Raw genomic sequence first — 13,437 nt, 5'->3', positions numbered from 1 at the left:
CACTATGCTTTGTAACCGCCTACCAAAATAAAAAAGCAGTGAGATAGGCCCTGATTCTACTAAGAGGTGGAAGTCTTTAAGGGGAAGCGAAATATAAGGTAGGGTGTACATTTAAAATTTGGTTTCAGTTGCTTTGTGCTTGCTCTGTGGATGTGTTTAGTCCTTACTAAGTGTTCCTATTTCAGTTGAGCTTAATTATGGAACTGATTTCAGGCTGAACGAAGAAGGTATTGCTAGTTACAAAATGTTCATGTAACTATTCTGGGTTGTTGCTTCTTTCTGTACCTGAGCCCTAAATTAGGACTGTGAATAGTCAGTGAGCATATTCTCTTCATCAGACCCTGAATGCATTTTTATAATCATCACCTTCCCTAGTTACTCACTGTTCTAAAGGCCTTTAAGTGACAAAGCGTTTGGATTTTAGAAGTATGTCACTTTGTGTATCTTTGTGAGATTTTATTAGTGTACATGAGTGCTTAAAAGGAATGCTGGCAGTCATTTAAGGAAGAACATTCTTTGAAGTAACGCTTATTTTCTTCTTTTCAGTTATAGAGAGGTCTTTTTCACTGCACAGAACACACACTCTGAAGGATATGGAGAATATTTTTCAGCTGGTGCGCAATGTTATCCCTCCTCTAACAGGGAAAAAGCATAAAGGTCAAGATGGTCGTATAGGCATTGTTGGAGGATGTCGAGAGTAAGTTAAATAGAAATTTGATTTTTGCTTCTGATAAAGCTTCAGGATTTCATAACTGCTTAGAGAAGCCATTCAAACTCACCTTACACTTAAACCATAGTTTTCCAGAGAGCTTTAGGGCTCCATCATCAAGACCATGCATACTTAGGAAAGAACATGGTACCTTGCAGATGTGTTGCAAAATTTTTATACTGTATGTTATGGGAACTTAAAATGCTGTTTGTGTCTACCTTCTCTGTCTTTTTTGACCGCCAAACTCTCTGTTTTCAGGGTTTGTCTTTTCCCATTGCATGGTGAGGTTTTAGAATAAGTCGAGTATGACAGTGGCACATCTGATTTTTTGCCTTCTTGGGAACTGTGTCTCTTTATTTTCTTATGCTATGTTTTCTTGTGGGCTTTCTATTTTGATAAATATTGGTGTTTCGTAGATTCTGTCAATACCTTGCTTTATGTACTGGAGTAATGGAAATATCCTATTTCAGGGTAGAAAAGATGTATTGCATAAATCAGTTAAATGCTGTACTGGCCTAGAACCAATATTGGCCACAATACTTTGAATGAGTCACTACACCTTCCTTCTTTTCATTTTCCCCTTTTGAGAGAGATGACATCTTTCTCCTGTAGGAGAGATCTACTGTTGGGCATCTGCTGTTAATAAACATTCCATAAAGAGCAAAAAGGTGCTGTCTTGTAGCTGGGTCAAATAGCCAGGAGTTAGAAGTTAATGGTCATAGGTTCTTACCTCTTGGTTGAAGTAAGCACTTTTGGAGGGTGATTGTGTTCATCTCTCTCTTTAGTCTTTGTATAAAGAGAATTTAGGGCAACTGGAATCACAGTTTAGGCACTTTAGTTAAGCATCTAAAGCCAGATGGGATTGATCCAGGTCACAGATCCCATATTTAGCTTGCATACAGTTTTTGGCTCTTGTTTTGTTTGTCTCTGAAGTTTTACCTCAGTTACTTGAGAAAATTTTGCTGGTTTATAGCATGATCTGTGTAAATATTCCTATGAAGGATCATTATCTAATCTCATTACTGTGGTTCCTAACCTAAGTTTTATTTCATTTTAGATACACTGGAGCACCATATTTTGCTGCAATTACAGCTCTCAAAGTGGTATGTGTTCTTCTATACAAGTCCAAAATGAACTTTTCATCATTTCTGTTGCCTAGGTGTCATTTTTAAAATAGCATTCATTCTGTAGTGCACATGAACTTTGAGCTCTAGAAGGTCTTCTCTTAAGCAAAGAAAATCCTTAGTTCAGAATTTGTAGAAATACTTTGTAAATGTGTCATTTTCTGTGTTTCATTCACCATGTTTCCTTTCTCTGTGTGCGGTGAAGTTAGAAATACTTCCAAACTTTGACAGTTTCAGGGACTTGGATAGGAAATTTCAAGACTTGATGAAATATTTTCTCCAAAAGTGAACAATAAAATAACCTTGGATTATTGTTTAGAATTATGTTTTTGTGCTATTGTGACTTCATCGGAAATTTTTTCTGGACCTGATAACTGTGTTGAATGAAGTAACTTTCTTTCAAAATTTAAAACTTTAGACTAGGAAAATTTTTACATGTGGTAAGTTTAAAGATTGTGGGTGGAATTCCATGTGATTTCTAATAGCACATTTTATTTGCATTCTAATCTTCAGCAGAAGTATTTTCTAAGATTTTTTTTTTTCCCTAGTAGCATGAACTTCCTTATTTTGTTGACATATTAAATGGCTAAACAGACTACATAAATACAGGGTGATTGTTCAAGTGTAAACAAGTCATGCTTACATAATACATCTGATTTTCAGAATGTGTATATAGTGTGTCAGTACTTTCAGTTCATTGCATATGTTTTTCCTTTTGAAGATTTCTCTCAATATGTAGGTAACCATCCCAGATATTTCCAACCACTTCTTCTCTCAGGATGCAAACGCTCAAAGATTTGAAACTGAAATGATGTTATTTAGCCATGTTATTATAAAATCACAAGGCCACTCAGCTTTCTGTCTACTATATGCAAGTCCAGTGGCAATACTAGGAGGTTCCTTACTGAAGTCACTTGATTCAGACCATTACATCTTCACATAAACAGTCAGAGTATCTTGAAATGTTCAGTGTATAGTGGTAAAGCACAGAAGACACTTCCTTGATACTGGGAAATTTCAGTATGCATGACCAATACGAGATCACTGGTCTGGTCACTGCTTACATAATTTTATGTGTGTTCTGATTTTTTGAGTTGGTAGCAGAAGCTTGAGCCTAAACTCTTCAGCTGTAATGTTTGTTTAACATAGGGTGTGTTGCCGAAATTGTGCCAACCTTTTTCGTGTATGAATTTCACCCATTGAGTAAAAATGGTAGGACTAGAAATGTATTCATGGGTCACCACAGCTAAATTTTACAAGTATGTTGCAGTAGTATTATGGTTTTCTTAAGTAGTTTTACTCATGTTCATCTGTGTTCTTTTGTACATGAGACATTGTCTTTGCTCATCTACAGATGAGAAACATTTCTCAAGTGAATAAAAATTTGAGATTTGTGTTTTCAGTCATCCTGTTAGTGATAAACAGAATTCTATTGGAAGTTAGATACAAAAAGAACAGAACATTTCATACTAGTCTATGCCAAAATAGAAGAAACATTATACAATTTGTTTAAACTATCGAGAAGAAAGAATTCAGTTGAATTATTAGTTGAGTAATCTTTGAAATGATAAAGTTATTATTAAGTATAAATTTGTCAATACTGTTTGCAAATTTTCTTTTTTAGGGTGCAGATTTATCCCATGTGTTTTGTACCAAAGATGCAGCAACGGTAATCAAATCATATAGTCCAGAGCTGATTGTTCATCCAGTTCTGTAAGTGACTTACGATTTGTTTAAATGAGCTAGTCAGGCTTAGTAGTTTTAATATTTCAATCTGATAATTGATTAGTTTCTGTTATTTGTTTTGCTGAGTTACTGGATGGATGAGCTGGAGATCACAAAAACTCCAGGCTTTGTCCTTTCATTATGACCAGTTGGATATTTAATATGGGACAGTCAGCTGTGAATTTCTTTACGTGACTGTCAAAGTGCAAGTTTTAAAAAGCAGAGATCTTTCTTCCTGCTTCTTCCTAACCTGTTCTGTGGTTGTAATGCATTTAGCAGTGAACAGTAGCAAGATCCAGAGCTACAAATTACTACAAGTCAGCATTTTGCAATCTGCATTTGAAAGGCAAATGGAGTGTGTTCTCTTGCTTCTTCAGCCCTAGTAGTATTTAATAGTAGTGTGTCTGTTTTCCTCTCACTACTGTGTATATAGACACCTAGGCAAAATTACAAGGCAAGTGAGATGATTATTCTCCTTTTTCTTCATGAGTATGTTGTTTGAAATACACACCTGTTCTTGGGAATAAATAAATGTTCCAAAATGATATAATATAAGGGTTTAATTAACAAGGAGAGGAAAAGTTTAATAAATGACGGTCCTCTAATTGGGAAAATCAGTGTCTATGTGTGTGTGCTTCTCCGAATTTTTGTTCTGAAATGTGTTACTGATTGATGAACTTTCATAGGATAAATTTGTTTCAATTAAGTGTTATGATGGTTTGCAATGAGCACTGCAAATTGGAATTAAGATGTATGCCTTGAGTATATGCCTCTGAGCTTAGCTCGCACCAGTGCATGTCAAAGTCTGTTGGTGTACATAGCAAAGCTGTGATGAGGGTAGGAAAAGCATGATTTAAAAACATGTTTGTCAGATATTGCTGTCAGGAAGGATTTATGACAGTAGGAGTGTTTTGGTGTCTGAGAACAAGAATGTGGTCTTCCTTACGGGGATGCCTGCGTTTGGAAGTTGGAAGTTTATTGCATTCTGAAGGTGGCTTTCATTCCTGTCACTGGAGACAGAAGTGCTTAGAGGGAAGGCAGCTAAACAGGGTTGTGTTTTGTTGGCTGCTTTTTCCCCCCACTCCCCAAAGGTAGAAGAAACCCATAACTTTATGGATTTCAGACAAAATAAAAATGGTGTTTGAAAGCAAGGGAGAGACGGATAGGGTTTTTACCAGTATGACTGTTTGCCTCTTCAGTCTAAATAGCATCTATTCTGTTGGTGTTCTGTGTGATATCATATGATAGCAAATGCAATGGAGAAGCCTAATGGCAATATTAACATTTAACTTGAGGTGTCTTGATGTGTTTCACTTGAGGTACAGCAGATGGTCATCTTGTATGGTAACGACTTGACCTTGCCTTGGGAAAAGCTTGGTTTGTGTATGCAGTGGTTCTTGATGTCTGGTAATGGAAAATGTCAGTAGGAGAAAAAGAAGCAGCGCAGAGGGAAAGGGAGCTGAAAGCAGGGTTAACAGTAAACTTTCTGTTCATGAAGAACCAGATCAGGCCTGCTAAGTAAGAGTGGGATTTTTTTATACACAGATTCTCAGTGTCTTCTGTGGACTTCAGATTTCAGTGAAAACTCTGATCTTTCTATCTGCCAAGAGAACTTTTGAATTTAAACTTCTGCTCTGTTTATGAGTTCCTTCAGACATACACAGTATAGTTAATCTACAGATTTTCATATCCATGATTCTTTTAAGTCTGTGACTCAGTATTTAATACTTTTAATAAAACTCTGATTAATTTCACGCAGGCAGCTGGGCTAATTACAAGATGCAGTGGATCTGTAAATGTTGTTTACGTGACATTCAAAATGAAAAAAAATGCTAATATCTGAGTGTTCAGATTTTATTTATTAAATTTTCTCATATTTTTATCTCTTCTGCTTTATTCTCAAACCGGAACAGATGAAAAGAGAAAACAGTCTTTTCTGGTTAGAAAGGAAAAAAATCTTGATTGACTCTACTGAGCCCAGGTTTTATTGAAATTTACACTAACAGCCTATTTTTCTTGTAAGGTCCTTTGTGTTCAGCGTCACACTTTTCATATGATCCTTTATATGTTGTGGAGCCGTTTGAGTTGTGCAGGCACGGCCGGCTGCTCCTGATTCAGAGCCTGATCCCTTAAACAGTCTTTGTACTTCCTCCCAGGCGCGCTTCACGCATGGAGGAACCTCCGGGTAAAACCCACCAGCAGCTATGTCATTGTTTGCTTTTGTGTCTCTCCTTAAAACTCTGCTTTGTTATGATTCTCCATGACCCTTCAGAGTAACTAGGTAGCTGTTGTACCACTCTCTTATTATGCTAATCATAATTATGGCCCCGTGTACTCAACTCCCTGTTTGAACAGCTTGGCGCTTTGCCAGGATTCAGCTGCCATTTTGTACTGCTGGGAGTCTGACATTTTATCATCTTAGCTGCCACTGCTTTCTCTACTGCCTTCACCTCACAGGGGATCACCTCAAGGGAAGAAAATGCTATTTTCTTGCCCTCGCTGGATGCTTGGGCTCTCCTGGCTCATTAGAGCTGCTGTTGCGGATCTTTGCCAGCATGACTGGTGAAGGCATGGGAGAGTTAGAAGTTGGACTGGGGCATTTCAGGTCTTTGGCAACTGTCTGTCACTTGAAGGATGCAGAGAATGTTATGTGAAAATGATTGAGCAGGATTGCAGCAGGAGGGTTATGAAAATGAACATCCATCTTGCAGCATTGCCAGGGCAATTCCACATGATCTCAGATGTAGTCCATCCCAGGAATCCTTTTGGTGTGACATTCCATGCTGGGAGCACCCACAGAGCCACTCTCTGTGGTTTTTGTTTCTTGACTTCAGTCCCTGTTAAGTGAATGTGAGAGCTGGGACTGCATGTGACAGCCTGGGATCTGGAAAAATGAAGCTTCAACACCTGGGTCTGTGTCCTCACTACCTGAGCAAAATAATGAAAGCAGGGTGTGCAGGTGCTATGAATAGTCAGTATTATCAATAGTAACTTCTGCTTTTTATTCAGGGATTCTATCAAATGCATTATGGCCCCTTCCACAAGGACCTGGTATTATTCAAGAATTGACCAGTTCAATATTGTCAATGTCTGACTTCTTACTTTCATGTGGAGAAGCAAAAAATGTGTATTGCAGAAGTTGGGGTCTTTTGAATAGTGGAATATACCCAGTCTTGGTGACATCTGCTCTCCTTGGTCTTGTCACTGCTACCCCAGGTTTGTGCTGCATTTTCCTGTCCTGTCAGCAAATGTGCTCCTACTGTAAATGCTTCACAAATACAGGCAAGATAAAACCTAGCTTTGGCATTTTAGTAAGTTTTATTGGAGATGTTCTCTATGTGGATTTTTTGTAGATGTGTGCACACTTCCTTCATGCATTTCTAGAGAAGAGTTTTCAGCAGCTTTTTTATATTTGCCATGTTAGTGGCCTGGCTCAGATCAGGCTGAACAGACTTCTTGGATGCCTGTGTTGGGTTAGCTTATCCTGTCCTGGTAGGCAAGTGATCACAGAGCTAAATGAGCTGTGTGGGCCCAGTTGGTTGTGTGTTAAAAGAAGAGAGAATACATCTATTGTGCTATTTTCCCCTTTTGCAGGGACTTTTCATAATTGTACAGAGATTTTCTTCTCTGTAGGCCAGAAAAGAGCCAGCTACTACTGAGTAGCCCCCTTGTAAGCTGGTTATCAGACAGTTTGTAGAGTCAACAATCAGTATGCTCCTTGATCTCCACAGTTTTATCAGAGAAGTAGAATGAGGTCATTAATTTCTTGTGCCAAAGAAGTGATGTAATTCTACATTATCCACCAAAAAAGCCACCCTTGAACAAGACATGGATTTAGAACTAAAACCTTCCTTTTAGCTGGTTGTATCTCTGGGTTTGTGTGGACTAGGAAAGATTGTCAGAATTACTTGAAGTCTTACAGTTAATTGCAGAGTTTGGGTTTTGAGTTGCATTTTGGAAAAGATTATTCTTTTGAGTTTGAAATAAGAATACTTGGAAAGAGAATACTTCTGAGGCTGGACTGTTTGTTGAGGCCAGTTATCTTTAATGAAGAAACTCAATGAAGATCAGGGTTTCTGGAGCATATTTTACCTAGTTTTATTGAATTTTGCCTATGTTTTGAGCATTTGAACAAATCATGAAAGTGAATCATGGCTAGTTGAGGCCCTGATACGTTACTTGAGCACTCTGAACCAGTGCCAAATCTCTCATAGAAGGCCCAGCAATAATCTTAATATTTTTGGTCTCCTGTAATTTATTATGTGGAGAGGAGATGTAAAAGCATTGATGCAGTGTGGGAAGATGCTCAAACCCTTTAGCTGTGTTAGCTAAGGATAGCTGCTAAACACTGCTTTGGTGTAATGCTGGCACTAATCTCACTTTTGGATCAGCTGCTGGGAGAAGTGCAGAGTTATTGTCACCAGGGAAAGTCGGGGAATAAACAGAGATCCCTCCAACAATCAAAAAGATGTCTCACAAGTGACTTGGCTGCTTGGTCCCTATGACAGCTGCAGAGAAGATGAAGGAAAATATAAACTTGTGATCTTTCCTCCAAAGCCTCATTTGGACATCAGCCTGGCTAGGAATCACGTGAGAAATCAGGTTTTTTCCTTAAGTAGTTAGGGGGAGAGAAAGGTCAGTTTGTATGTGCAGACTTAGAGAATTTATATATTTAAACTCTTTCTTGTTCTGTCATGCAATGCCGTGGCCAAAACTTGCTTATGGACCTGTTTCCTGTGTCCAGCTTTCTTGGCAAAAAACTGTTCCTTCTGTGCTGTGTGTTGCAGAGTGAATAAAAGCAGGGAGGTGTATTCACCCTGTGCTACAGTCCCTTTCCTTCCTGTTGTTGCTGAGGTCCCATGTGATTCCAGCAGAGATTTTGTCACCTCCTCAAAGTGTGAGAAGTAGCCAAAGATTTTTAGCATTGCTGCAGGGAGTGCTGCTGTCCTTGCTGCTTTCTGATATGTTAGAAAGAGATGTACTCCAGTTAGATCTGGCCAAATTTATCTTCCTGAATGCTTGCCATACTGCTGTGATTTGAAGCTAGGATCAAATTTCTTTGGTGTTAAATCTTTCTTGAGTTTGAGTGAAGGCTGGCGTCCCTGGGGTTTGTTTTTGAAGGTTTTAGGATCCCCCACTTTTTTTTTCCCCAGAATAAGCAAAGCACATATTTAGGTTGAGACCTGTCCTGTCTTCTCATGTGTCCACAGCTGACTGGAAGTACTCTAACCTTCTGGGTATTCAACTATTATCTGTGCCTTAAGGGTTGAATGCAAGGGCTACCCATGTGGTAAAAGTTTGTCACTTCATCTACTGGTTTTAACATTGAAAAAAAAAAGTGCATTATTTTTTCTAGGGACATGTAAAATGTGTTCCTTTCTGAGAGAGATTACATTGTCATCTTCATTCTATGGCTTTTAAAGTCACAAGTTTGGTTAATCGCTGTCCATTTGAAAAAATATTAGCCAGATTGTATTTATCAATTCAGTTCATGGGAAATATAATGGGTCAAGATCACTTCCACGAACTCTGAAAATAGGAGGTCAAGACATTTTGTTATCATTATGCTTTTGGAAAGGATTGTCATAATACACAGTGGTAATGTGGTTGAGATCAAAGCAGATTACAACTGCTTTAAGTATTTGTATCTATCTAAGTGCAGGTCATAAAATGATTGTGTTGGTAGCTCTGGTATCTTAATAAGGCTAGATAAGGTTGACCTTCAGTGCTGTAGTCATGTCTGGGTGAGAAATCTCAGAAAACAGGGTCAGGCAACAGCTTCTTCTCCTTTGGGGTTTTCTCACAGGATGCAAGAGGCTCTGCTCTGCTTCAGAGAGGTGACCCCATTTGTGTAGTGCATTTGGGTTCATTGTTAGACAGGCTGCTGTTAGCTCCAATGCCTCTAGTGTCTGACCACCCAATTCCTAATGTAGCAGAGCATCTGATACCCAAGTGAGAGTCTGGTGTCCAAGTAGCAGCTATGGAAAACACTTTCAGTCGTTGTCATTACGAAAAAAAAACCCAAAACAACAATGTGGTCAATATGGCATTTTTTCCCTAAATGTTTACATCAATAGGTCATTCATGCTTTTACTGCCTTGAAGGTAGAATAGGGAGCAAGACTGGTATCTGCACATTTAGAGCAGTCCCTTCCTATGAACTTGACACCCCTGCTTCTCCTGGATATTGGGTTGCTGTTCTTGCTGCTGCTAACAGAAGAAGTCTACCAGGTTCACTTCTGGTTTCTAAATTAACTTACTCAATGTCTGGAAAAGAAGACTTGATTTGAATAGAATTCAATTCCTCTCTCATTAAGGTCTTTATTTCTCTTTCATTTTCTTATTAAATCAAATTATAGCTGGAAAATATGTATTGTCTATCCAGTGTTTAAAGATTGTACACAACTTAAAGATTTAAACAGCCTGTTAAGTGAAAATGACCCTTTTGTCTTCCAAATGTTTTGGGGGTGCATTTTAATATGCTAATCCTAATTGAATACCTGTATCTCCTTTTGTTCTCTAATTGCATCCAGACAGCTCCATGCCAGCGTGTTGTCTCTGCAATTGGCTCTACCTGACTGGGGTGCTTGGTGAGAGACACCAGACTTGATAATAGGCTCAATGAGCTTCTCTAGAAGAAGCTGTTATTTCCAGTTCTCTTCATGGGACTAAAAGTGGCTGCTGAAGCCCTTGGGCTTATGAAAATTTGTACAAGAAAGACGATTTAAACATTGACAAATACAGCCACTCTTAGAATAGAGAATTTGTTTAATTTTATGCTCAACATTTTTTTTTTGCATTGTTTGGGTTTGCTTTTCATTCCTTTGACCCATCCTTTCCAGGATAATTTCACTCTCTATCTTATTTTCCCAATAAAAACCTCACCCAAGGTTTACCACAATTGGTAACAATTAGTTTTCTGAGAGAATTACTTCAGTTCTGGAGCTACACATTGTGTCCCATCTTTGGCTCTTTTGATGTGTTGTATTACATGAAAGTTCCAAGTGTCATCAGGTCTAACATTTGATTCACATTAATTATAAGTACCTGCAGTGTTTGGAGAAACAAAACTGAAACTCTTTCATCCTCAAATCAGAAACTTTTTCCCATCTTTGAGGATAAGTCTGTAGGTTTGCTGTGAAACTGCCCTCTTAGTGTGGCTTTGTCTGAGTTTGCATAAACAGGCTTGTGCAGTGGTACATCTTAATGCATTTGGAGTTGCCTCAGTCCTACCAAGTGTGTACAGATAACAAGCAGAATTTGAATAATGCCTTCTCCAGTGAGGAGCCATATAGTCAATCGGGTAACAGCAGTCTTGCTTTTGTCTCATGTTCTTCTCTAGCAGGAGGTCCCACTGATTGGCATTTTCTGGTGTCCAAACCACATCTCTGATTGCTGAGAAGGTACCAGCTCTGCCTACGACCCATGTGAAGAGCTGCAGTCCTGCTGCCTCCTGTTTGTGCTGTCATTCATGCTTATCTACTATTTCTGTAGCTCCTGGTTATACCCTTGCTGACTTTGCTTCACATTTTCTTGTTTCCATGTAAAATTTGACAAGGCTGCGCCTTATCTCTTGTTCCTTTCCCTCCTCCAGAAAGCAGTGACAGAAACTGTCATTCATCCTGAATGGGGAAAGCTGCTGTGTTTAGAGCTTTCTATGATTATTTAAAGCTGTTGCTTGGTGGCTTTTTGATCATTTGGTAAAAGCCAGTCTTTGAATAAAATGCAGCATAGAACAAAATTTTTTTTCTTCGGAGGGCTGGGGATGGGAGTGGTGTTTCAGGTCCTAGCTGTCAAGTGTCCCCTCACTGGGCAGTGACCAACCTAGAGCAGACTTTCAAGCAAATGGCACCTGTCAGATATCTGTTACAAATAGCTCTAGAAGATGTTTAGGAACTGTGGGTGATATTAGGGCAGTAGCCACCATCTTTGGTGTTTGTTGGGGATTTCTTGTTTGTTTTTTTAATGTTAGAAGTTTTTATTTGTCTATTTTTGGAAAGGTTATTACATCAAGCTTTCCCTAAGATGAAGATCTACAGAACTGCATCTTAGGACAATTTTCATTGTGCCATAGTGAAATATAGAAGAGTTCTGAAGAACAAAAAGCTTAACTTCATTCTTCTTTCTTTATTAGTTCTTCCCCTCAAGGCTGCCCCCAATGGCTTCTCCCAGTCTGTACTCATATCTAGAACTGGCCCAACCCAGGCGCAGCACCTTGCACTCCTTGAACTTCGTGAGGTTAATGTGGCAAAAGTTACCTAAAGCCACTAATAATTTACAGAGAAAATTTGTCCTCACCATTTTAGGGACTCAGTGATGTTTAATTTGGAGAATCCTTGTCTATTTTGCCAGGGAAGGTACTTTCCTCAATACAGTCTGGAAGCAGAGAAGAGAGGAAAAAGATAAACATGCAAGATATTGAGCACCATACCTTGCTCCTGTCTACCCAGCAGCTTCAGGGACAGCAGATGACAAAGGTGTTGTGTCTGCCTTCCCAAGAGATCATCAGCCATCTCAGCCTCTCCTTAACAGCCAAGGAAAGCTGATCAGACCCCATCTCTGGTGTCCTTTTCGCTCATGTGCCTCCGTGTAACCCCCTCTGTCTGTTTGCTTGTTAGTTCAGATCTCACTAATGGACAATTTGTGAAGTTCATTCTGTGATTGCTGACATTAGCTTTAGACTCTCTCTTACCTGTGCAGCTTCACAGATATGACACAAGCTGCAGGAGCTCCTTCAGTTTTTCTTATTAGTTATTCTGTTGTCTTGCAGTTGTTATTTATGTGTTTACCCTGTGATAGTTCTTTAATGTGTGCAGTCAGAGGTTTATTGGTTGCTTTGCAGACAAGCTAAGGTTTTGAGGAAGTGTTTGGGAGTTTGGAGGGGTGTTGCTTAGTTGCTTGATTGAACAATAGTGAGTTGTCATAATCTAGATTTTCATCAGAATGGCATCTGATAACATGTCAGATAACACCTGGTGATTAGCAGGAAGTAGCTGTTGAAGATCCCCTTTTATTCCCTGATGTGCTTTGTCACTAGAATATTTTTTTGCACACATCTGCACAATGGTACTGTAGTTCACTCTCCATGTTTACAGGTGTTACTGTTAGGATTCAGCTTCCCAATTATTCCTATTGTGTATGTTCATGGTGCAGAGTTTGTATTTTTGTATTAGGGAAAGCCAGACTAGTTCCCAAAGTCTTGCCCTATCGCCTTTCAAATAAACTCGCTTTATTTTGGAAAATCCCAGTTTTTTATTTAATCAAAGTCTCTCTTAAAGGTTTTTACCCTCTTCTCAGAAATTGAAATACTGTTTTCTCCTGGCCTTAATAGATTTTCTTGCTCCTCTTTATATTATTAGTAGCTTTATGCTCTAGAGTGGGGGTATCACATTTATGATATCTCTTTTGGAAAAACATCAAGTTGGATATCATATGGCTCTGCACCTCTAAAGACAATAGTGATTCTTGCTTTCTTGATTAATTTCTGTCAAAGCTTGAAGATCACATCTCTTTTGATCAAGGGGAAGTCTTCTTCATACCTCATATCTTTCTAGAGAGATTTTGGGTTTTTTTTTAAATACAGCACTAATTTCTGTTGTTGTTTCAATGTCTTGGGCAGTGGAGGTGATAAATGAAAGGAGATATTTGAGATCAGGTTGGTAAACAGGCAGAGAAATTGGCATGATGTGACAAAGGAGGTTAACTCTGTTCTCTCTGTGATCGTAGTACACCGTGGGCAGCTGAGGACCTGTCATGTGTGCTGGTACCTCCAAAGTAGCTCTTCCCAAAGACATTTTTGTCTGGTTTTGGTCCACAGGCAAACAAGAACATGCATTGACTTTTTCTGTAATGATAAACTAAATACTGCCAAGAAATATTT

At 38.8% G+C, this 13,437-nt stretch overlaps 1 protein-coding gene across 8 annotated transcripts in view; it reads left to right on the top strand.

Moving 5' to 3' along the window:
- Positions 1-13,437, top strand: part of NAXD (NAD(P)HX dehydratase) — a 48,677-nt gene that overhangs the window by 6,535 nt on the left and 28,705 nt on the right. For all 8 annotated transcript variants that reach the window (XR_009485450.1, XM_059839689.1, XM_059839687.1 and 5 more), the window contains 3 exons: positions 547-697; positions 1,767-1,812; positions 3,458-3,546. Coding sequence is in view for 7 of the 8 variants with exons in the window: in XM_059839689.1 (XP_059695672.1) it covers positions 547-697; positions 1,767-1,812; positions 3,458-3,546 (286 nt within the window). In the remaining variant the exon portion in view is untranslated. The remainder of the gene's footprint in view (positions 1-546; positions 698-1,766; positions 1,813-3,457; positions 3,547-13,437) is intronic.

The sequence above is a fragment of the Haemorhous mexicanus genome, chromosome 2 (genome assembly GCF_027477595.1).
Source record: "Haemorhous mexicanus isolate bHaeMex1 chromosome 2, bHaeMex1.pri, whole genome shotgun sequence".
NCBI lineage: Eukaryota > Metazoa > Chordata > Aves > Passeriformes > Fringillidae > Haemorhous > Haemorhous mexicanus.
The sequence above is the reverse complement of the archived record's forward strand: the minus strand, read 5'-3'. Positions and strand labels throughout refer to the sequence as shown.